At 34.3% G+C, this 26,357-nt stretch overlaps 1 protein-coding gene across 19 annotated transcripts in view; it reads right to left on the bottom strand.

Moving 5' to 3' along the window:
* The window catches only part of DGKB (diacylglycerol kinase beta), an 824,940-nt gene that overhangs the window by 582,734 nt on the left and 215,849 nt on the right, over positions 1–26,357 (bottom strand). For 9 of the 19 annotated variants that reach the window (XM_023215889.3, XM_023215898.3, XM_023215886.2 and 6 more), the window contains 2 exons: positions 16,164–16,240; positions 12,438–12,458 (listed from right to left, as the gene is read on the bottom strand). In XM_023215889.3, coding sequence (XP_023071657.2) covers positions 12,438–12,458; positions 16,164–16,240 — 98 coding nt within the window. The remainder of the gene's footprint in view (positions 1–12,437; positions 12,459–16,163; positions 16,241–26,357) is intronic. The other 10 variants (XM_023215895.3, XM_023215891.2, XM_023215894.2 and 7 more) reach the window with 3 other exon arrangements.

Genomic DNA, 26,357 nt, shown 5'->3' with positions numbered 1-26,357 from the left:
TTTTATATCCTTGGAAGGGTAACTTGTAACCATGTGGCAGTATGTTGTTTTCATCCCTGCCATTTTACAGTGGCAGCCTGGGATCAGTCCTGGCTTAGGGAATGTGTAGTTTCCAGTAGATACCTATGTGACTTCTGCCATTTGCTGATTCTCTCCCACTCCATGACAACTTCTAGCTTTCTTTTGTGAATCTTCCTTTCTCTGAGCTACCCTTAAAGGTTCTAGTTTTTGTAAAAACTGCTTACCACCCCTTTGAAAATACCTCATACACTCGCAGTTAAATCATAACCTTTTGAGGCTTGTTGGTTTCACCTGTGAGGTTACTTTTGGTAAAGTTCAAAAGTCATAAATATGAGCCATTTGGCGTGGCTAAAGTTGAGAGCCAGGGATTTAAAAGGATTTTCTTAAAGAATGTTCAACTTAATTAAAAGTGGATATCCAAGCTATAGGGATATTTAAAAGGCCTTTATGTCTTTCTCTTCATGGATCTTGTTTTTCTGAGAAAGTTTTTTTCCCCATCAACAGAACTTTTTTTCTCCATTTTGTCTTGCCACTCTTAATGAACTCATGAGACACTCTAAATAATTTCTGATGAACTGAAACTACTTGGGAAAAACAGAAAAGATATAATGTATTCCATTTTTGGAGAAACCTCTGTTTTCCTCATGGAATCCCAGTAATTAGAGGCAGATAATCCCTTTCAAAATCTGTTATTGTCTTCCACCTATATCTGCTTATTAGGTACTGTTACCTCTGTTTCTTAAAGGGCTCTGCCCTCAGGCCAATTATCCAATTAGGAGATTGGCAAATGAAAAATCTTAAAACTACTGGATCTTCTTTGTCTATATAGTTATATATGTGATTTTTATATAAAAGCATTCTAATTAATTGGCCTAAAGAAAAATAAGCACTAGATCAAATATTTTTTCAAGGAAAATAAAAGCTGTTATACCTTTTAGTTCATGTAGTTTTAATCTTTGAGAAATAAAAAGTCTAAAAGATTATTGGTAAAATTCAAATGTCATTAAAATTTTAATAGGTGGTCTAAATTGTGCAAGTCAGATACTAAGTTTGCTAAATGTTTTAAGGTTGTAAACTGCTTCTTTGGCCTTTGAGGACTGTTCAACTTGCCTCTTTACAACTTGGTAAGGCCTGAGGACATACAGAATTAACCAAACCCTTGAACAGGCTAGAAGGAATCAAACTTTATTGGTGCCGAGTGCATAATTAAAACAACTTACTGGATTTTACATTAAAGTTAAAAATTGCTAAGAGTTACCATTATAACATTTAATTGAGACCACCACTGAAAATAGGTATACATGCAAGGTGTGTAAGAATAGTAAAATGTATTTTCAGTAAAAGATTATAAGAAGGCATGGAAATGTAAGTAAATTTTTGCCTAGGGTTAAAGGATTGTTTTAAATTAGATAAGGTCAAGCTAAAGGTTTAAACAAGTTGTGGAAGTTTTCTAAATTTAATATTGTAAAAGAAATTCTATGAACATAGACTAAATTCAAAGGATATTATATGGTTTTTTTTTTTTTTTTTTTTCTGTAAACTGAACAATGAAATAAAAGCACAACAAGGTTTTCTTAAGGCACTAATCTGTTCTTTAGTAAACTTTGTAATGGGTTATAAAAAGATTTTAAGAATCTTACCTTATGGTCAAACTGGTTTAGACTATATAGAATTGTCTATAAGGTTTCATTAGAAAATTTGGGTTAATAGTAAACTAATGTAAGGGTAAAATTTAGCTTTCTCTCCCTTGTTCAAGAATTTTATGTAATAGTAAAGAATAATGAATGATTTTAATTTGCCTTGTAAATAGACTGTCAAGGAAAAGAGAGAGAAAACAGGAGACAAATTGTTTGAAAAGTTAAGTCCTTCTTCTTAATGAGTAAAGGTTTTCCCTGTTTTAAAATTTTTGAGTCATCATTTTAACAAAGTAACTAACTGGGATTGTATTTCAAATTATCAATGTTTCAAACCTCTAACATTTAACAGCCTTCCCCAAATCAAATTTCAGCTTCAAGGTTGTCTTTCCTGATCCCTAGCTTTTGGATGCTACAGAGGGTCCCTAGAGCATCCAGAAGAAGAGAGGTAAACAGAATACTTTAACATGATTAGGTACACAGGATTGCTGAAATGATGTTTAATTTTCTTTGGGTTATATTTTAGTGAATAATGCTAGCATATGTCCCAAAATTATATGAGATTTCTAAAATTCTAATGTTTGAGCATATGCTATCAATCACAATTAAGGTTATTATATTAAGTTATTGTAAACCACAGAGATAACCACATTTTGTCAATCACATTTCTGACTGTAACTACCCTGGTCATTTTTTTTATTCAAAATTGTCTTCTTTTGATCATCTTCAAAAGATGCTTTGTAATCAGCTATAAAACTTTGATGGGTGTTCTCAAATACAGGTTTCTGATAACGTTGGAGACTGTAACATTGGACTAAAGGAAAAACATACAGGACTCATGAAGAGCTGAAACATTCATGGATATCAAGCAGAACAAGATTTAACTGAATGGACTGAACTAATAGAAAACTGAAGTAATCCTTTTAAAACTTTTTGCTTGAAACATTGCTGATCCTTGTTTTGTTATTCAGAGTCAAGAAAACTTTTATTTTTAGCTATTTACAGTCTTTAATAATTGAGTAAGGTATATTCATGTGAACAAAATTTGGAGCATACTTATTTCTCTTTGCCTGGTTCCTCTAAAATTTGGAAACTATCTGTGAGTATTCTTAACTTATGGAAATATGGTTATTCGCATCAGTGGAATAAGAATTCATTTTCTTTGGCAACAGTACACAATTGGAGAAACTGGTTGTTTTACTACGGCTTTGACTGGAGAGGTATGCTTCCCTTTAAGGAATCAAGCTCGACTTGCAGAGCCAATAAAAGCCCCTTGGGAAAACTGGCTTCTTACCTTGTCTACACAGTCCTCAATCTGGGTCCCTAATCTGTGATGAGTAAAGAATGTCACTTTCTAATGGGCCCACGAACTCTGTATTCTAGGGACCTCAAGAAGAGAAGAATTCACCCAATTCTTAGGTATTTGAGGGTACTAACCCATGGCTGGCCTTGATTTTACAAGTCCTATCTGAGATTCCTTATGGAACAGAATTCCACTGAAAGCAATTTTAAAAGTCTATGTAAAAATAATTATTCTTGCTGCAATTTATGCAAATTGTCAGGCCAAGTATAAGACTGAAGTCTATTTTGCAAACAACTCAGTCTTATCATGATTTGTTTTTAACAAAAATGAGGACTGGAGAGAGAAAAATTATGTTTCAAAACTTATCACACATTTGTCATCAAATTCTAGTCTCATTAGTTGTTTTTAATTTTTTTTTTTTTTTTTTTTTTTTTGCCTACATTTTAGATTAACCCTCTTATTCCTGTGAACCAACTGGCAATTTCTGGCTATAACTCAGAAGAAACAAAATGCATAGGTAATGTAATAATCTGGATCAATATTTTAATTCTGAAAAATTATCCTGCAAATCCCAACAGATGATAGGAGTAAATAGGGTACCCATAACCCAGAGGTTCCTCTGGGAAAATAAGGGGAAAGGAGCTAACCAAAGTCAAGCCCCATGCAACCAAATCTTGCAGGCACAATTATAGCCATCAGCTTTCTGGACAAGCAGGCAGCCTTAGGATTTTTGAGTTGCCCTTACCCATCCCTCTTTGTTTGGTTTTAATATATGTCTTCTGATAACCCCGTTTGTCTGTTCTCACCTTCAGGCCATCAAACTCCAAGCGGTCATAAAACCAGAGTCTCGAATGATGGCCCCTTTTAACAGAGAACCTTAAATAGTCTTTTGAGAGAGTTATGACTGCCATATTTCCAAAACAGCGCCCCCTAACAGCAGGAAGTAGTTAAGATCAGTCTTCATCCCTATTCTAACTGCAGTACCTCTTGGGTACCACTTTAGAGGGGAGAAAAATAGAGGCAGGAGGCAGAAAAATGCCTAGACAGATAAAGGAGGGTCCGCAGAGAACCTATGACCCACCCAGGCCATTGTGCACAGGGGGGCTTGCCTAAGCATGGTCACAGAGAAAAATTCTGTCCCTTGATATATGCTCAGTAGGGAAATGAATCAATGTGTAGTGGCTCAGACTAAGGACCCACATGTGCACTGGAATGATGGGGCAAAGCCACCAGAAATTCATGCTTTATGCAGGGGAAGAGCCTGCCCTCTTCATCTCATGTGTGGTGGCCTGGTATTCAATTTGTGAGGTGAAAACCTGTGTGTAGGACCCTCTCTTTTCTGAGCACTTTCCTTTCATTTAATAAATTCTGCTCTCCTCAGCCTTCAATGTGTCTGCATGCTTATTTTTTCCTGGTTGTGAGACAAGAACCTGGATTTAGCTGAACTAAGGAGCAAAAATTCCTGAATCATTGGCATTTCTCCTAATAAGCAATACATTTCTTCTTGACTCTTCTTTTTTCAGCACTCAGGAAGACTTTCTGAAATTTCTGAAGTGTAGTTCTCTCTGGCTTAGCAAGCAAAATACTATTTTATTTTTTGACAGCTCTAAGTCTTAATTCCCTCCAAGTGGCATATGAAATCAATTATTCAGGCTGGGCATGTTGGATCATACCTGGCACTTTGGGAGGCTGAAGCAGGCAGATCACCTGAGGTCAGGGGTTCAAGACCAGCCTGGCCAACATGGCAAAACCCCGTCTCTACTAAAAATAAAAAAATTAGCCAGGCATGGCGGCATGTGCCTATTGTCCCAGCTACTCGGGAGGTTGAGACAGAAGAATGACTTGACCCTTGGAGGCAGAGACTCTGTATATAAAAAAAAAGGAATCAATCATTCAGAGTTGTCTCAATGTAATAAAAACTGATGTAAAGCACTTAGCATGCACTTGGGAACATAATATATAAAATAAATAAAAGGAGTAGGTTAAAGGAAGCACTGTCCTAAGCTTAGATACACTTTTAAGTTATCTTAATTTGCCTTTTTTCTTTTTCTTTTTTTGAGACAAAGTCTTGCTCTTCTCCCCCATGCTGGAGTGCAATGGCATGATCTTGGCTCACCGCAACTTCCGCCTCCTGGGTTCAAGTGATTCTTCTGCCTCAGCCTCCCTAATAACTGGGATCATAGGTGCCCACCACCATGCCAGCTAATTTTTGTATTTTTAGTAGAGACAGGGTTTCACCATGTTGGCCAGGCTGGTCATGAACTCCTAACCTCAGGTGATCCATCTGCTTCGGCCTCCCAAAATACTGGGATTACAGGTGTGAGCTGCCATGCCCAGCCAATTTGCCTTTTTATTGGTACAGAAAACTGTAAAGTTCATTGCATCTTTCTGAATAAAAACTTCAGGTTTTGTGTGTCTCAAATACTTTGCTATACATTTCTGTGTCAGGTAACAGAGACAAATAACAACTTTTTTAAGGCAATAATTCTAAAAAACAAATCTTCCTTTGAAAAATAAAAGCCTATTACAGATATAAGAATGAAGTAAAAATTTCCTCAATTCTTAAATTATTTCTACAAGATGACATCACAATATTTATTGCTGAAGTATTACTCACAATGTAAATTTCTTTCTCAAACTTCTTCACTGTGTTCTTTGGAGCAAAATTAATTTATCTCACATTTTCTGGCAATAGATAGGGCTTACAATGTGAGAAAACACAAACCTCTTCTTTTTTTTTTTTTTTTTCTGAGACAGGGTCTCTCTCTGTTGCCCAGATTGGAGTACACTGGCCCAGTCATAGCTCACTGCAGCCTCAATCTCCCGCACTCAAGCAATCCTTCCACCCCAGCCTCGCAAGTATCTGGGACCACAGGATTGTGCCATCATGCCTGGTTAATGGTTTTTTTTTTTTAATTTTCTAACTCAGAGTTTTCAGTTCACTGAGAAATGTGTCTTCAATGAGTTTCCTGGTTAACCCATCCCTTTTCTTCTCTTGTAAGTAAAGTCTTTTCAAATATCTCCTAAAATTCTATGTTGTCCATATTATTAGACATTTCTAATAAGTGGATGATATCCTCATCTGTACATTTTCCTTAGATCATGACTTACAAGAAAATTTCCAAATTTAGGCATCAGAGTTTCTACGGCTGTCATGTAACAGCATTAGAATTGCTTTTGGAAGACTGTGACCTTTAAATAGAATGAGATCATTTATATGCATATCAATGAAGCCATTAATGATGAAAATTGGGTCAGATTTAACTGAATGACTACTCAAAAATTGAATTGCTGTAGGCTCAAACACATCCACGCACACACACACACACAAATGTTCAAAATTTTAGAAACTGCTTTTTCATTTTTTTTTTTCCTTAAGGAACAACCACAGACTATTTAGGGAGATAACAGAGAATTTGTAAAGAATACAGACTGAGGGAGCTGCTCAGATGTCGCTGCCAAATTGGCACAGATTCAAGGCACATTTCTATATGCCTTTCATTATTATTTCTGACCATCTGGATCCTTTGTTTTTAAATCCTTGTTAATGCTAAAGAGAAGACACTAGTATTCATCCAAGCAGATTCAAAGTGAATGAAAATAAATGTCATCACTCTATCCTTAATTTATTTTCGTAGTTTTGGGTTGTGGATTTTCTCATATTCAAAAAGTGTTCTTTGAGCACCCACTCAGCACCAGGCTCTGTTCTAGGTGTTTGGGTAAAGATGTTACTAGAACACACAAAATTCCTTCCATGAGGGAGCTTAGCTTCTAATGAAAGGAATAAGAAAATAGCAACATTAATGTGCTGAATCTACAATGCCTAATGGTATTAAGTGCTATAGAAAAAAATAAAGAAGAAAAAGATTTCTTGGGGAATGTGCTTGCATCTTTTTAAATCCAATTATCAAGAAATGAGAAGCTATTCTTTCAGTAAAGATTTAAAGGTGATGCAGCACATATTTGCACATATTTGGAGAAAGCACATTTCAGGCAGAGAAGACAGCTAGTACAATGGCCCTGAGTTATAAGGATGCTCCTGTTCCAGAGAAATTTCCATTGGAGCCAGTGAGGAGGAGCAGGAAACTGGAGCAGGAGTGAGGGAGGACTAGAGTAATAGAATACAAGGTCAAAGACTCAAGCTGTGGTGATGTGTGGACCGGGCAGAGCATACAGGATATTAGATCATCAAAAGAGAGTTATAGCTTTAACGTGGAGTAAGTTTTTAGTAGGAAATTCCATGATCTGACTCATATTTTAACAGAACCATGTGACCATGATAACACTTATTAGTATCAGACAAAAGACAGCCTATGGGCAGTTTTTATGTTTTTCTAACTTGTATTCACCACAAATTAATAAATGATCCCTAAAACACAAAATTGAATTATTCAACTATTATAGTTAAAGTAGCTGTTTGAAACCACAAAGAAATCACTTTGTCTATCAACAAATGTTAACTGAGTACCTATATGTGTAAAATACTATGCACTTACTGAGCAAAGAACTCTGATGAAATTAAATAGATAATAATTTAAATTAATCAGAAGTTTTTTTATAGTTTCCATTTCTATTTTGCATTCTAATTTATATCATTAACTAATTATATTAAATTTTAAAAATTGATACGAAGGTCACTGAGTGAAAGTATATTGATTAAATATGCAGCATGGCTATCTTACTGAGATTTCAAAATACAATTTTTTATATTAAAATTCATTTAGAAAAATTTATATTTTAAATGTTGCATTTCTTATGCTTATCTTGCACTGCAATTGACTATTCATTATTTCAAATTTCAGAGAGTTCCTTGATAGTCCCCTAAATCTGTCATATAGATAGTTCCTTTGAAGAGAAAGAGTGCAAAGTGTGAAAACCTTGAATTTTAATTTTGGCAATTAAATTAGTTTTGGCAAATGAAAACTATTTTAGCACTTCAGAGGCACATACTCCACTAACTCTAGCTTTACCTAAGACTACAATTATGAAGACTCAGTAGAAAGACAATTAAAAGCTTCTTTTTCCTGAAGGGCTATATGATCCAACACGATTTTGCATCACACAGTCTTTTACATTATAGGTCCTCATTATGTAACACTATCCACATGTTACTATGTTTTAGGAACTGCACTAAGTATGTTATATGTGTGCTATCATTTAATCATCACAATACCTATGGACAAAGAAACTGAGGCTCAGAAAATTTCCTTAAATTGCCCAACACCAAAAGCTTCTAATTGACACTGAAGACATAAATATTTCTAACTTCAATGTGCATTATGTTATAGTTAAAGTATAATTTTCTAAACAGATTTTGCAATAATAACACATGGTACAAGGTAATTTCCCACTGGTTTATCAGTATTAGATGCATTTACTGCTGTGTCAAATTGGTCTGCCATTTCAGATAAAAAAAAAAAAGATATACTCAAACAAGGTATAACAATTAAAAGTAATGGTATGATTAGTCGATTTCCCACTCTTGAAAACCCTGTGTTGACTGTAACTGTTTTTGTACCCTTTGGTGTTCAAAGTATAACCTATTACTTTGGGTCATATATCTGAAATGTGTTCAAATCTGCCTAACCTCCGCCTCCATTCTGATGCCCATTGTCATCTAATGTTCTTACTTGATGGACTGCCTCCATAACTCATATCTAGTCATCTCTTCTACCCAAGTCCATGGTCCATATTGCTACTGGAGGTATTTTTCTAAATGGAAAATTTAACTTGTTCACCTAAAAATATGATTTATGATTTCTTTTTTTTTTCAGCTTTTTTTTTTTTTATTATACTTTAAGTTCTAGGGTACATGTGCATAGCGTGCAGGTTTGTTACATATGTATACTTGTGCCATGTTGGTGTGCTGCACCCATCAACTCGTCAGCACCCATCAATTCATCATTTATATCAGGTATAACTCCCAATGCAATCCCTCCCCCCTCCCCCCTCCCCGTGATAGGCCCCGGTGTGTGATGTTCCCCGTCCCAAGTCCAAGTGATCTCATTGTTCAGTTCCCACCTATGAGTGAGAACATGCGGTGTTTGGTTTTCTGCTCTTGTGATAGTTTGCTAAGAATGATGGTTTCCAGCTGCATCCATGTCCCTACAAAGGATGCAAACTCATCCTTTTTTATGGCTGCATAGTATTCCATGGTGTATATGTGCCACATTTTCTTAATCCAGTCTGTCACAGATGGACATTTGGGTTGATTCCAAGTCTTTGCTATTGTGAATAGTGCCACAATATATGATTTCTTTCACCTATAAAAATTAAACTTTATAGACATTCTAAGCATTTTTACCAAAATGTCTAGATTTATATTCCTTTAGTACCCTGCAATGCTCTTTTGCTTGAAAAAGCTATTTCTATTTTTTTTTTTTTTTTTTTTTTTTTTTTGAGATGGAGTTTCACTCTGTTGCCCAGGTTGGAGTGCAATGGCACAATCTCGGCTCACTGCAACCTCCACCTTCTGGGTTCAAGTGATTCTCCTGCCTCAGGCTCCCAAGTATCTGAGACTACAGGCGCCTGCCCCCTCAGCCAGCTAATATTTGCATTTTTAGTTGAGACAGTGTTTCACCATGTTGGCCAGGCTGGCAGGGTGGTCTCAAACTCCTGACCCCCAAGTGATTGGCCCGTGTTGGCCTCCCAAAGTGCTGGGATTACAGGTGTGAGCCACCATACTTGGCCAAAAAAGCTACTTCTAATGATGAAAAAGCACAAGTAAAAACAACAGATAAACCCTAAAAATAAAATTTAGATGTGACAGAGTAATGTTGGTTTTAACTTTTTAACTTATATTTGGAAAAGTACAAAGATCACCTAGAAACCCCAACATTAATTTTTAAATTCTATACCAATTGTTTAATAAATGTTATTAAAGAAATGAAAGAACAAACATTCTACAATGTGAATTTAAATACCACTTTTCAAAGTTGGCATTTATTATTAAACTAAGGAGAGTTATTTGTTTATTTATTTCCCAAATGTATTTATGCTTGATTTCAAACTTCTTTGTAAAGAAAGCAATTGGTCACAATTGGTATAATTGTATTTTATAATTATAGATAGATTTGATAAGAAGAGGAACATCACTGAAACTGTATTGATGGTAATAGGGAAGAGAAGCAGAAATACTGGTTAACATGCTTCTTCTGTTCCTTACTAACTAACTGTCCTAGCACCATGTAGTTGTAGGAAGTGGAGCAATACAACAGATAATAGTTCTGCTACCAGGACAGCACTCCGGATTGTGGCCAGGTTTGGGAGGGGAAGCAAATTACATGGCATGATCCCTACTCCTACCACGTGGTGGAAGGAAATTATTTTTGAGTGCAGAAGACATCAGAGTTATAGTTCCTCAATTTAAAATGAGAAAATGAGGTCCTGAGAAAATGAAGGAAACAGAATTTGTTGGTGGTATATCTCCAATATTCTCACTCTCATCTTTGGCATGTGCTCTGGAACTTTTCTATGAAATCACATTGATCATTAAAGTATGACCATAGCCACTGTCTCTAAACATTAGTGGAACACCTGTTATGTGCAAGACGCAGAGCTATTTATTATACATAAACTTTAGAATCTAACCCTTTTAACAGTCTGATAAGGCTGATGCTCCCTTCATTTTATAGGTGAACAAACGACAGATAGAAAACTTGTACAAGGCCCGTTAAGATGAATTCAGTTCAGTCAGACTCCTCAGACCATATTTTCTCTGTCACACTTTCCTTATGCTTTCCATAATGGAAAGGGTTGAATTTGGTTCTAGAAGGATAATTATAGCTTACAGTAAAAAGGTTTTTATATCATTGTTAATAATTATATCATTGTCATTATCCTTGTTAAAGACATTTAAAATATTACTTTAGGCAGCAGCACTACAAAAGGTAGGTTTTGAATCCCCAGGTTGCTTACTAAGGGGTAAAAGCATATTGTCTGAATGTAAAGGGTATACACATTAAGAGAAACTACATTACAGAGTACCAAGTGCAAAAATAAAGAAAGCCCCTGTGGAGTTATGAAAGCATAACTCAGCCTCAGGCCAAGGAACATCCACTGACAGGAAACATGTACGGAGAAAATCCTACGCTCAGAGAACACTGCTAGACAAAGAGCACACATAGAGCAGTAACATGTGCAGGCTCTCATTCTTCTCCCCTTGAATACCCTCAGTTTTGTCAATTCTTTCTATTTTGTAACTGCAATTGCTTGCCTGCTAAGTCATTGCACGTGAAACAAAGACTGGGCAAGGAAAAGGAAGGAAGAAACTCATTCTGCTGACCCCCCAAAAAGCTAGAGCTTATTTTGACATGAGTTTTCAGACAGCCTCTAGAAAGGATGCAGGTTGTGCAGAAAGGTGTGTTTGTTGGGTGCTCAACAAAAGCCATTGAATGACAATTCTTGAATGACATTCTTGAGAACAATCATTTACTCCAAGGGATTGCCTCTTAAGTGTCATAAAGCCTACTTAGTCCATATTTGGGGAAACAAGTTTCCAGAAAAGTCACAGGTGAAATCAGGAAAAGGCTATCCTCTGAAACGGAGGCTAGCAAATGTTGCCACAGTCGATGAGTTGTCATGTTACCAGTGCCTCTTTATAGGATATTGTAAGATGTAGGACCTGTATCTAAGTCCACCAGTATCATTCTGATGTTATAATTGTACCTTACATGTTGGACATGAAATTACTGTGGCTGTTGTCATTAAAACCATCAAACAATTTAAGAATAAGAAGAAGCTAGTACATATCCAAGATTGTCCAAAGGAGACAACATTACAGTTTTAGACAACTCATGCATTTTGGTAGGAAATATTTCTACAGTGGCGAAGGCAACTGATATAGCTACTCTAGTGTGATGAAAAATATCCATTTAGAGCACCTGAAAATGTGTTGGAATTCTGTGCACCCAACTGAACTACTGATCTAAAACTTAATTTACAAAACAGATTTTCAGGGAGAGTGGTTGAAGCAAAAGATTGAATAATCTTCCCAGGAGGGCAAAAATCAACAACTCTTTGGTTATGTTTCCCCCACAGATTCTATCACAGCACTGTAGACAAAACAAAACAAAACAAAGCCTTATCACTGCATTTTAAATTCAATTTTAAAATTTCCCATGGTAAATTAATAAATTAAGACTTTTACTAAATAAAGTATAATAGCACAGCCTGATATATCTTGGCAAAATTAGAAAAATTAATTCCAGAGTCTACAAAACTGAAGGCCACACTTGAGACCCTTTTTGTCTATTAAGGTACCAGCTCCCATTAAGGCATCAAATCCTTTGACTGATTAAAAAAAAATCTGTCACATTCAACTCAATACTTATAACCTATGAGTATTATAGGCAATCTCATATACTATAGAAATAGTATTGGTACAGAAGTATAATTCAGTGATACGGATGAGAAATTCATAAATCATATCAGAATAAAGGAAGAAAAGACAGACTTTAATAGAAAAGAAAATGTCTTACTTGGTTAAGAATGTCTTGTTTCTGTGCATGCAAGGAAAGAAAGAATACATGTGTTAATGTAAGATAATTTATACTCATTATCTCATATCTCTGATTATTTAGCTAAAAGTTCAAGTTTACAGTTGATTTTAAAACATACCCTAGATCCATAGGTCTCAATACATGGTTCCAAAACAGCGGCATCAGCATAAACTGGGAAACTGATAGAAATGCAAATTCTTAAGCCCCACCCCAGAAACACTGAATCTAAAACTGCCTGGGGTAGGGTAGAGGCAGGCAGCAATCCATGTTTTAACAAGCCCCACAGTTGATTCTGAGGTACACTAAAATGTGAGAATCAATGACTAGATCAATCTTTGTATATGATAAGCAAACTGTTCTGATATTAGATAAATATAATACGTAACACACATAGTATGATTAAAATATTTTAGAGGATTAGTAGAAATATAACCATGTATATAAAGGTATGTTAGATTTTGAATATGTATTTCCCATTCCTAAGGTTTCCTTCTATCAGCATCACACCTAGCATCTCTCCATACCCTTAAGGATTAAAATGTATTTCTATATACATCTGCCACTTTCTTCCCATATCTCAGCTGTGAGTGGAAAAATTTGAAATTGAACCTGAAGTCCAAGACCAAAAGAAAAAAAAAAAAAAAAACACATGGAATGCTAAACTGTCTTCCCTTCATACTACCAAATTCTACTGCCCTCAGGAGACTCTTTATATGGCCTGACCATATTTTACTGTGAATAATCTCACTAAGACTGGATCTCTGCTACAAACTAGCTTGTAATAATGTTCTTAATATTATATTATTTACACAAGAGTAAGTGGAGACTAATAAGACTCTCTCCCCTTGTCAGTCATGAGTCATTAACATGTATGTGTACTGGGAAGTGCCACACTCACTACAAAAGAAATGTCTTCCCATGTCTTCCCCTAACCTTTTTCCTTCCTATCTAAGAGGACAGTCCTCTCTCCTATGGCTTGGTCAGTGAAGTGAAGAGCACAGGGCATTAGCCTTAAACTGGGATTCTAGTCAATTAGGTTTTTGTTGTGGTTACTGTCGTGAGCTAGCTGGTGAGTCTTGGACAAATTATTTCACTTTTCTTAAAATAGTTTCTTTATTTAAAGACTTTGTAATTTTATTAATTTGGGAATCTCAAGGCCTTTGAAAGGTTTTTATTCCTACAGAATCTTTAAGACCATTGTTTAGATTTTTCTTATTCATTTCTTCAAGTAATGATTATCAAATGATCTTTAACAGGAATTAAAAGTAAATGATTCATTCACAAATTATACTTAATATTTTTTCTCTATTAAAATAGACTTCAACAGGTCACATATTTTTGGGTTAAATTTTTATCCCCAGCACTTTAAAAATTCAGTAATTCAAGGGAATTATGAGCAAAATAGTACATCTACCATTTAAATAGCTTTATGTTGTACGAGGATAAACAATTTAATTTTTGCAAATACATTTTATGTAAATGATACAAGCTATGTTCCTTTTGGAAAACAATGAATTAATTATCATTCCAAATTCAGGCTGGATTACTCAATTGTCCATTTTTTCTTGTATAATTGAGCATCATTATCTAGTCATCAGTGCAAACAACTTTGGGGTCAACTTGACAAGCCAATGGAGAGTGATAACTTCACATGTGAACTGACATTAAGAATTCTGTCATATTGTAAGAGTAATTTTTTATAAATTGGATGAGGTCATGTATTGAAGAGAACTTTAAGGTCATAAAGATTTATTTCTCATCATTAGATAGTCCTAATTATTTTTGATTGACTTTTAGAAGATACATACTAGTTTTTAAAATGGTTATATAAACCTTAAAATTTTCTTCTGAAGGAAAAATGTTATCAAAATCAAGATCAGAGAGTGGTTTTGCTCTTAATTTAGAATTGTTCTTGAGTTGTAATGAGATCTTTTTGTTTTTCAGCTGTTCATTATTTTAATAATATGTTTCAACAATACATCTGTACATTTATGAAAGGTATAACATGGTTGAAAAGGGTGATATGTGTGTCTAATAATGTGTCTAATAACTACCTTAATAAATAAATGCAGCATATAGTGAATGATAATTCTCATGAAATATATAATAACAGTAAGACTAAGTCTTGAGAGCCCTATAAATAAAAAAAAAAAAAAAAATTGAAGCAAAAAGGCTGTTTTGCAAACAAGATCACTTAACAGAGTTTGTAGCCAGCAGCTATCATTAGGGAGAAAAACAGGTTTTATCCCTGTATATAGATTAGATAAGCAAATAAGTTTTCAAGTATTGTTGTGAATATAAATACTAATGACAATTTTTGTTTCTTATAGCAGTTCAGTGCTATAATTCATCTTTACTTTTCCCACTCTGCTTTCTTAGGCTTTGAAATTCTCACTTTTGTAAGTTTAGCTGCTAACTTTATTCTCCCCCTCCTCTATGCCATCTAGAAAAATACAATATGAGGGAAATGTAGGTCAAACATCTATTTTTTTTTTTTTCCAATACAGAAAAATGGTAATGGCTTTAAATAGCCTTTATTTTCTCCATAATTTATAGGCACCAAATATTAATTTTATTTTTTAAGAAAATAAATTCCAGCCTAAAGAGTTTTAAAAGTTACAGCAATGTACCAGAATGTAGAGAGAATAAGAATATATGACATGAAAAATAGCTAACTATGAGAAATACTGATAGGAAATTTCAAAACAATTTGAATAGCTTGAGGGTTATGATAACTAAAATTAAGTTCTGTAAATCCCAGGGAAGTACAATATTGAAAGATACATAAGAAGTCTATTCTTGCAAACATACAAAAACGAAACAATAATCGCAAAAAATAAGTCACATTTTAGTCAGCAAACAAATCTATCTAGTTAATACATCCTGACAAAAGAATCTTTTGCGAAGAGAAGCTTGAAGCAACCTAATGTTGCCTTCTGAAGCTACAAATGAACTAACAGTAATGGTGATCAAACATTTAAAATGTAACATCTCTCAACTAATATTAAATAGATTACTTAACAAACAATTAGGAAGGGAAAGGCATTCATTCAAGCATGGTGTTCAAAAACAATTGACAAGAGCAAAGTTTTCATAAGAAAATAATTTCAAGAAATCTTAAGCTTATTGGTAAAAGGTAAAATAGAAGATTAAAAAAAATTCCTCCCTTTTTGTACAAGTTGGCTCCTTAAGGTTACAGACCTGGTATAAGCAGCACAAAATCCTTCCTTGGTCAAGGAAATAATTGCCTGAAAGGGGTAACTCCCTACCCCTACACCAATATCCATTTTGGATTGAAATTTGTGGGTCATAGACTGAGAGCCAAGCATATTCCTTGTCTCTTTTATCCAATGCTGTTTCCTGTCTTCTAGGAAAATAACAAACACTACACTTAAATGATTCATATTCTTTCAAGCATACAATATAGATGAGTTATTTGAATGAAAAATATTGTACAACATTTAATATATATTCTAGAATAGCATTGCATTATGAACTTCATTTTGTTTATGTTATGGTACATGGTAAATGGTTTATGGTGTGCATATACATACACACACACACACACACATACATCTGTATCATACATATATAATGTATATGTGTATATACACACACACATACATTTTTCCAAGAATTTTTCATTAAGAAATATCCTCTTTCAAGCATATATATGAAACTGATATAAAGAAAAAGAAGTTTTACCCCTTCAGGATTATACTTTGCAAGCACACCATTACCATGGAATTCTTCAAGAACATCCTTTAATTTCTTTGTAGAATCTATAAAAAACAGAAAACACAAAAATTATTTATATGCACATATTGTGATTGTATAGCCCAGTCCAGAAACAGAGACCACTTAAAATGTAAATAAGCATCAGCAGAAACTAAATTTAAAAACCAACATATAAAATGTCTCTTGCCATTTTTAAAAGGCTATTTGATTGGAAAAGAAATTACAAAGAAACAAAAAGATCACTGCGTTAAATAAAAACAATACTGCTGGACAAGAAAAATAAAATGTGTAGCTAAGCCTCAATGGTGAGTCCATTTAGAGGGAAGCTATAGATTTTAGTATCTTGTAGATATTTTTAAGGAGAATTTTCTCTACACACATAACACAACTAAACTAAAGCTTACTTTAGTAATTAAAGCCTTAGTAAGTAAGCTTTAACTTAGTTATGTCATGTATTTTACCTTATATATGCATTGTGAATAACATTTTAGTTTTGTTATGTATAAAGATTACCCCATTTAATGAAGAAACAAAGCTTAGACATATTACCAAAAGAATTATAAATTATTTTCTTCAAAAGTACTATTATTTTTAAACCTTTCATCTTATTAGTTGGTGACAAGAAATTTTAAGTTAATAAAATAGTGTCAGAAAAGAATTATCATAAGTATTATTACAATTAAAGTTAAATACATTAATATGATATAGATATATTCAGTCTACTAAAATATTGCTCATTATACATATTGAAATATAATTTTTGATTGAGAAATCTCAGAATTACAATGCATTTTTAAGTTAGAAGGAAATAACAGCTAAGAAAAATGGATAAGTCATCTGAATATTTAATCAAGTTTGAATAATAATGAAAAACAACCTCAAAATTAAAATGTAGGAAATACGTGGATTTTCCAGTTTTCTTTTATGGAACAGAGCATGGAAAACTGTTTGCTACTATTTGCATATAATTCTTGTTGACCTTCGCTAAGAGTCAGTGATATGTAGACTACCACAAAATATTTCCCAGTTACAGAAAACTAATTCACAAATTAGTTTTTGAAACATCGTGTTAGAAAACTGTCTCATACATGCCCATTGAATACATAACGCCTATATTTTGTGAATTATCCTTTTACTTGGAATGTACCATTTCCTTTCTTTATATGGTAAATTCTGTGGGTTTGTGTATGTGTGTGAAACTATATATTTAGATAGAGTTTCGCTCTTGTTGCCCAGGCTGGAGTGCAATGACATGGTCTTGGCTCACTGCAACCTCTGCCTCCTGGGTTCAGCAGATTCTCCTGCCTCAGCCTCCTAAGTAGCTGGGATTACAGGGGCCTGCCACCATGCCTGGCTAATTTTTATAATTTTAGTAGAGACAGGGTTTCACCATGATTGCCAGGTTGGTATTGAACTCCTGATCTCAGGTGATCTGCCTGCCTCTGTCTCCCAAAGAACTGGGATTACAGACATAAGCCACAATGCCCAGCCTGTGAAACAGTACTTTTAAGTGAGATAAAATTCATGTCACATAAAATTGACTACATTAACAATTTCAAAGTATACAATTCAGTAATTTTTAGCATATTCATGATGTTGTGCAATCATTACTACTAATTAATCCCATAATATTTTCATCACCTTGTAAAGAAATCTTATACCCATTAAATAGTTACTGCCTGTATTTTCTCTCCTCTAACCTCTGGCTATCATTAATCTATTTTCTGTGTCTATGGATTTGCCTATTCTGGACATTGCACGTAAATGGAATCATATAATATGTTTCCTTTGTGTCTGACTTCTTTCACTTAGCTTAGTGTTTTCCAGGTTTTTCCATGTTATAACATGTATCAATACTTCACTCCTTTTTATAGCTGAATAATATTCCATTATAATGAATATGCTACACTTTAAAAATCTGTTTATCAGCTGATGTACATTTGATTTCTTTCCAGTTTTGGATGTTAAGAATGTTGCTATGAACATTCAAGTGTACAAGTTTTTGTATAAACATATATTTTAGTCCTCTTGGCTATATACCTGTGAGTAAAATTGCCAGGTCATACAGTAACTTTATGTTTAATGTTTTGAGGAACTGCTAAATTGATTTTCACAACAGCTGTACCATTTTACATTCCCACCAGTAAGGTATAAGGGTTTCAGTCTCCCCATATACTTGCCAACACTTGTTATTTTCTAACCATTTTTTCATTATAGCTGTCCTAGTGGATGTGAAATGATTTGATTCACATCTGATTAGTCATTTGCTAATGACTAATAATGTTGAGTATCTTTTTATATGCCTATTGGTCATTTGTATATTCTTTGGAGCAATGTCTATTCAAGTTCTTTGACCATTTTTTAATTGGATGGTTTGTCTTTTTGTTGTGGACATCCTCTGAGGTGTGTGTGTGTGTGTGTGTGTGTGTGTGTGTGTGTGTGCACGCATGCGCATTTGCTTGATGCCTATACAGTTTCCTATGTATTTCTTTTTTGGTATATAATTTGCTGGCACTTTCCACATTGCGATCAGAGTTAATTTTTTATGTCATGTCCCTTGCTAGATTGGAGGTTGTTCTAAGGCAGAAAATGTGTGTTTTCATTTTTGCATACCTTTTACCTTTATCACAAATTTGAAACAACAGAAATGCAATAAATATTGAGATTAAATTAATCAGAGCTATTCCTAAATGTCAATAAATTACAGTAATTGCTTCTGTATGTACTTCATTAGAAAACTTACACTACTGAAACCAAACTATATATTAAAAAGAGACATGAAGCTGATTCCTTAGTCTCAAATCCTTCTTTGTGGATAATAAGGCACTATTATAAGTTAGCAGAACTGCTTTTACTTCTTTTTATCCATAATTGTAGATGTAACCCATACTGTGCAGACCCACAGAGACACACACATAAACAGATGCATACATTATGGAATATCATATCTCAATAGACTATGTTTATTTTAACCATATCTTAAGCCAATGATAAAATGGAAGGCGGAGAAAACAATTTTAGTTTCTCCCACATAGGCCTCCCACACAACTTTAGAGACACTGCTTAGATGGCCTTTTCATTTCAGGTTTATATGAGAGTAAAAAACACATTCAATAATTATTTATAAACGATGCAGAAAAAGGGAAAGCTCATAAAATTATTCCTACAACATTTTACTAGTCATAAAATGTACTGGTCATAGTTTATACTGAATATTCTTAGTAGAGAAATCATGAGCTAAATTAACAGCCAAAAACCTCTAGATATATGACTGCCCTTTCCGTGAACTAGGGCTCAATAATGACGTGGCCTGAGACAATTTAAGCTGCTCTAGTTGATATTCAGATGAATCACTATCAATTCAACTCACTGCCTCTCCAATTCTCAAGTTCCAGTTCTAATATCTTAATATCTGAAGTTTAACTATGACCTGATCTCCATTTCACAATCTAGTTTGGAAACTGGAGCATTATCTTGTTCTTGTCTTCCTGTCTCAATAACATTTCTTGGACCCAGTTTCTCTAAGACTGAGGCCCTGACTTGACTGGTCAATCTTCTAAAGATCAGGATTTGCATATGGAACATGAGAGAGTTTGGGATATCCATAACCTTTCCACAGCACTTTTTTAACGTGAATTATCTACGTGTCTTCTTGGGCACCCAAATTGCACTAGGTTGTGAAAATCCTACTGCTATGTTTTACCTTCTTTCGGGGGGGAACACACATTTATCTTATTTGTAACTTAACTGCTTGTCCAAATTTCTTCCTATGAGCTATCACCATAAACATTCCTATCTTTTTTATTGAGCCAACTCTGAGTTACAGTCTGTCCAAAACTACATTGGGGCAGTGGAGAGGGGAAAGGATCTATAACTAGGCCTGACCTGCCTTCTAGGACAAAATAAACAGAGGAAGTTATACCTGGATGAACAGATAGTAAGATGTGACCTCAGTCATAATTCAGCTAATAATAGAGCTTCAAGAAAGAGCACAGTGACAGATACTGGACTGAGCAATGCTGAGAAATCCAGGCAAGTAGCCAGCCAGGCAGGCAGCTGTGAGCTTGGAGATCAGTTTAGTAAACACATGTCTGTAATGGGAGAAAGAACCTGGAAGATTGACCAGTGAAGCGCTAGGCAACCCAGTGCTAAGCAGCCAGGTTGAAAATGGCAGGTTTAGTTCTTGGGATAGGGAGCTGGACAGATGCGCAGCAAAAAAGATTGGATCTCCTGGAAAGCAAAGGAGGGGTATGACTTGGGGAAGTTCTGAAACATGGAGCTAATTTCAGAGGTTCCTATGCTTGGCTTGACTAGCAGGGCAGGATACTTGGAAAACAACAGTGAATACAAATCACTGCCCTTTGACAAACATATCCATTTTTCCAGTAAGTAATTTAATACTATACCAATAACTACAGCTGAGACAATAGGCTGTCTTTTTCATGACTATCAGAATCACCTTAGAGCTGAAAATGGTACTAAGCATGAAAGTGGGAGGTGTTTTATTAAGCAAACATTCTTGGAATGAGCTGGGAAAGAACAAAGAAAATGTTTATGGGTAGATGAGTTGACTTTCTCCTATACTTTACCTTTCTATCACCTGCTCTGGTACTTGAGTAATTCCAGGGGCACCCCAAAATGCACACATCCTGTGAATCTTCTCATTTTGGCTGAGTCATGTAATAAACAATGCCATGCGAGTTAAATGAGCTACATTTTAGGGATCAATATTAAATTTTTATTTACTTTTACAACGTTCAGAATTTTTACCTGATTTTCAAGAAAAATTAAAGCCCCTTTACATTAGCCTGAATTGAAAATAAATAAATGACTAATAGCATTTGGTAATGTTTAGAAAATAGCAAATGGATCCTAAAAAAGTACTACCTGAAAAATGAAACACTTTTAGTTCCTCTCACATCTCTTTAGGCATCTGTTACATCTTGAGTGGGCTTCCTTTGTGATTTTCCTGCCTCTTTGCCTCTTTATTCCGAAAAAACTCAACACACACTTGTCAGATTAATCTCAAAGGCCCCGTGAAGTAATGGAGAGATTTAAAGCCAGCTAGATTTAGGTTTGAATCTTGGCTCTGGAATTCTTGGCTGAATATCCCTGGGCATATTTTTAACCTCTCTATGGTTCAGTTTTCTAATATTTAAAATTAGAATAATGATAGGGATCTAGCAGTACTGTGTCTAACAGTGTCTGGTGCCCAATAAATCCTTGTTCCTTTGTTCCATCCTAAACGTGACTTTAAACAAATCATCACCCTTCGGCAGTTTCCTCTTGCCTTTGGATTGAAGCACAAACTCCTCCTCTTGGAACCATAGGTGTGTAAAAATATGATCCAAACCTGTCTTCCAACAGTTATTTTCTATACCTTCCATATTTACTATCCAAAATCCATTCATCCAATTCTGAAGGCATCCCATGATTTTAGAGTTCTTCTTTTGCTGATGATTTTTTTCCTCAGGAATCCCTCCAATGTTGAGTGAAGTTCAACATAATGTATGGCACGGTTTATCTGTCAACTTATCCATAAAATCTCTCAGGACCTTCTCAAACACAGTAGGTCATAACTCATGCTCCATGGGACACCCCATAATAACTCTCTTAGAATCTGCAGCCAATTTGCGTATTAGGCACTAGTAACGCTATTAATTATAGCTTGAATGCATGAGCATTTTAGGTTTACAAAGTGTTCTATTATCTCATTTAAAACTCACAATAATGTTAACAAATATTCCCTCTGCTTAACACATGAAGAGATCAAAGTTAAGGAAATTATTACCTACTTAGGATCACACAGCTAAAAAAGTTTGATATAATGATTCAGGCTATTGTATATGACCCAAAACCATTCTCGTCACTTTGGAAAAAGAGCAAATACAAGTTTATAACTTGGCTTAGAAACCTTGTTATTACACGGCTAAAATCACACAGCCAAAAGAATGTACAGTAGTAATTCGAACTCCTGTACAGTAAATATATTTTAAAAGTCAAGGCCAGTAATTTTGCCACCTAAATAGTAGTCATAGCTGCTGTGAAGAGAATATCATATATTCTACTGTTAAAGTCAAGACCCAACTTACAAAATGCATTTGTCATTTTTATAAATAATGTGTTTTTAGTGGACTGATTGTAGGTTCATTATATGATTTCGTTTTGTTTTGTTTTGTTTTACCAAAATAGTGCCATGTTTCCCATGTTCAGTAAAGATGTTGGTTTTCCAGGCCAATATGATACATTTTACAAAGTGAGAGAGGTTCAGCGGGATCATGGAAAAGTCATCTTTCGGGTCTCTCAATTCAGTGCTTTCAAAAGTTTCCTTTAAAATCTAAGCCTCCCCACATAGATTTTCCCTCTTATCACAAAAGATACTCATGGCCTAGAAGACTTTTTCCGTGCTCAGCAAAAAGCATTTTTTCAGGAACTGTATTAACCCTGTAGTAGAGAGGGCTCTGCAACTTCAACTGTTTAAAGAGAAGATTTTTCTAATTTAGATACTTAGCTAGCATTAATGTGTCTGATATCTTTATCAATCATATAAATGTTAAATGTAAAGTTATAATTAAATTACATAATTTAATTGTATAATTGTATACTTAAATTGTATAACTGTTGTACAGACAATATAGTAGCATTCAGTCCAATGTTACATTTCATAAAGTTTCCCTTAGCTATCTAGTACTTAAAAGTGGTGAAATAGCGCTTTATCTTCATCTAGTAATACTCAAACCTGGATCCATATCAGGATCATCTGGGGAGCTTTTAATATTCGCTGATGTCTGTGCTCAAAACACAGTGATGCAGATTTAATTGGCCTACATCTCCATAACTGGCTAGTCATGAGGACCTTTAAAAAAGCTTCTCAATTGAGTCTTATAGGCAGCTGAGATGAAATTAATCACTGCTCTGATCCTTAATCACATGCATAAAGAAAGTAAGAGTTAATCAGCAATTTGTATCCTGTTAAATTTTCCTGTGAATGAATATATATTTTGTCTGATTGCTACACGGGGAACTTCTTTTAGGGAAGCAAAAAAACCTCATGAGAACATTTTATTTAAAGATTTATTTACTCTCACCTTAGGTCACAATAGCAAAAATAGCATTTTGGAATCCAGCAGAGAGATCCAGAAAATAATATTGTCATTAAATGAAATTCCCCAGACAATATAAAAGAAGTTCTACTTATAGCCAGCAACAGAAAGGAAATACCTACAGGACTATAGAATAAGAGATTTAGAGAACTAGTTACTAAGAAACAGAAGTTTATATGTACTTGTGTGAGAATTTTCATAAAAGTACAAAGAGATTGAAAAAGAAAGATGGAACTATTGTTAAAAATAATAACAGCTATCTTGTAGCAGTTTATATTCTATTTGAAATCTATACACTTGGATTTTTTTAAATCGTAAAAATAATATTCTAAGGATACTGCTACACAGGGAAAAGCTGTACAAAATCCAAACCCTCTGTTCAGGTCTTTGCTTCTAGCTCACCACAGGATTCTGGGCAAATCCTTTAAGCTGATCTGAGTGCGAGTCACTCTCTTCCTGTTCCTGCTAAGCTCTTGGAACATTGTCAGCTTAAAATGATAATGGGCATAATATATTTGAGCAAACTGTTATACATATAGCAATAAGTATTTCTACTTATGAAAAACAAAAACTAGTTAATTCCAAAATGACTATAGATTTGAGAATATGAAGAAAATTTCCTTTCTCCTTTTCATATTTGTTATCATTGTTAATCCTCTTAAACATCAGTTTTTATCAACTGTTTCTTGTATTTGCTAGCAATTTTTACTCCTTCATCTATCTATATTTAATGTTTTGATGTATGAATCTAATCCAATGCCTTGCACAAAATATTTGTAAGAGTGATTTTTTTTTTTTGAAAGACAAATATCTGCTAATTTAGCCAGCAACCCAGACAAATATCTGCTAATTTATCCAGAAACCCTATCCAGACACTAGGAACCTATGAAATAATTCCCACCTTTATACGTATTTTATTGTGTAGAAAATACATTAAGAAAAAGAATATACTTGCCTTCGAGCCAGTCATCTATACTATAACTAAAAATTTCTATTGAAAACATAATTGCTAATTAAGAAATATTATTAGGGACAGAATTGACTGGTGTGGACAAATAGTGTGCTGGTAAAGGTTTAACAACTGTTCAGTACATGGAGGGTACATACTGTAGTGTTTGCCAATTGCTGTGTTGTAAATATTTCCACCATGACAATTTCAAGTCTCCCACATGACATCATTAATGTGGAGTTGGGAAAGAATGCTAACATTCAACTCTGATAAGCAATAATTAATGAATCAATCTATATGGGATTTTATGTACTTTAGAAAGAATAAATAGGTGTGTCAAGACAAATCTGGAGATAAAGAACAGAAATAAAAGTCTGCAGCTATGACTTCTTAATCATTCTTTCAAATATTCTCAAGCCACCTATTGAGTTTAGAACGAGTACTGTTCTAACTATTGGAATATATCATTGAACAAAACAGAAAATATGCCTAATCCTATAGTTTGTATTCTAGTGCAAGAAGATAGAATACAAACATAATACATTATTAAGACATTCTTATATCAATGCAGTATAGAGATGTGATGGCATGGAAATGTTAGTGGTGGAGCAGGAAAGATGAATTATTTTGAAAGTAGAGCCAAAAGAATTTCCTTATTGATTGGATATGGGTTGTGAAGGTAATGTGTCAAGAGTCCCAAAGTTGTAGGTTTGAGCAATTGGAGGGATATAGTTGCCAATAAGTAAAATGAGGAATGCTGCTGATAAACCATGTTTGGAATAGGGAGTCTTCAATTTTAGTTTTAGGCATTTTATATTTGATAAATCTATTAGATATCCAAGTGTGGCCATTAGTAAAGCAATTATTTATGAGTGTGGAATCCAATAGAAAAGCCTGGGCTGAAGAACTAAATTGAATGTCATTTCTATATAAACAGTATTTAACTGGATGACATCACATGGATAGTGATTGTAGATGAGTAAGATAGCAAGGACTGAGTTTTGGAGCACTCTGCAGTTGAAGCACCAGGAAAAGAGAAGCAATCTGCTAGGAAACTAATAATGAATGCCTAGTGAAATAGCAAGAATACCAGGAAAAATAATATGTCCTAAAAGCAAAGCGTCACACAATATCAAGTTAAATGAGGAGCAGATTGAGTAAGACTTTTAAATTTAGCAAGACGGAAATCATTTGTGTCACTTTCAAGGGCTGTTTCAATTCAGTAGCTGGGGGAAAAAAAAAACCCAGAGTGAGTTTAAGAGAAAATATGATGAGAGGAATGGGAGGCAGCAAATATAGGCAACTCATTCAAAAACATTTTTTTTTTTTTTTTTTTTTTGCCATAGAAGGAAATAATTTGGGCAGTAGCTAGACTGCAAGAAGTGAAGGCAAAATAAATTTTTTTAAGAAAAGAGAGAAAAAAATTAGCTTGCTAATAGAAATTATCCAGTCAAGAGTGAAAAAATAAACAATTAAAAAAAACTTTTTTAAACACCCACTAGAATGTTGTCCTTTAGTGGGTAAGAGAGAATGCAATCTTCTTCACAGCAGAAGGTCTGACTTAGAGTGGAGACATGGACAGTTTACCTAAGTAGGAAGGAAGATTGACAAGTGCTGCTTAACTACCATTCACTATTTGTGGTGACAGCAACGATTTGTGGTGACATCATTGCTATTGTCAGGTGGATATAATAATAATGTTATCTTTGTCCTTAGGCTGGAATTAGTAGCTGGTGCACAGTATATATTCATTGACAGGGAGCCCTTATCATCACCTGTGCCATCAAGCTTAAGCTAAGCTCTGGGGATTTCATTTTTCTATAACCTTAATTTCAGATTATTCACAATTTTCTTAATTTTCTTTTACATTTTCACTAAATGCTTTTAACTTCCTCTCTTTAACCAACAACTTGAATACAATATAAGATGTCTTAAAGTTATATGTATTTTTTGTGATGGAAAATTCACTTTTGTGGGCAATAGAATTAAATGCAGTCATTTTATGTGTTTAGATCAAAACGTTTAAGGAAATGCAAGTATGAGTTACATTTTTGAATGTGTACATTAAAAATATTTAAACCCACGCTAGTTCAGAAGATGACAGTTTCA

The sequence above is a fragment of the Piliocolobus tephrosceles genome, chromosome 8, assembly GCF_002776525.5.
Source record: "Piliocolobus tephrosceles isolate RC106 chromosome 8, ASM277652v3, whole genome shotgun sequence".
NCBI classification, from domain to species: Eukaryota; Metazoa; Chordata; class Mammalia; order Primates; family Cercopithecidae; genus Piliocolobus; species Piliocolobus tephrosceles.
The sequence above is the reverse complement of the archived record's forward strand: the minus strand, read 5'-3'. Positions and strand labels throughout refer to the sequence as shown.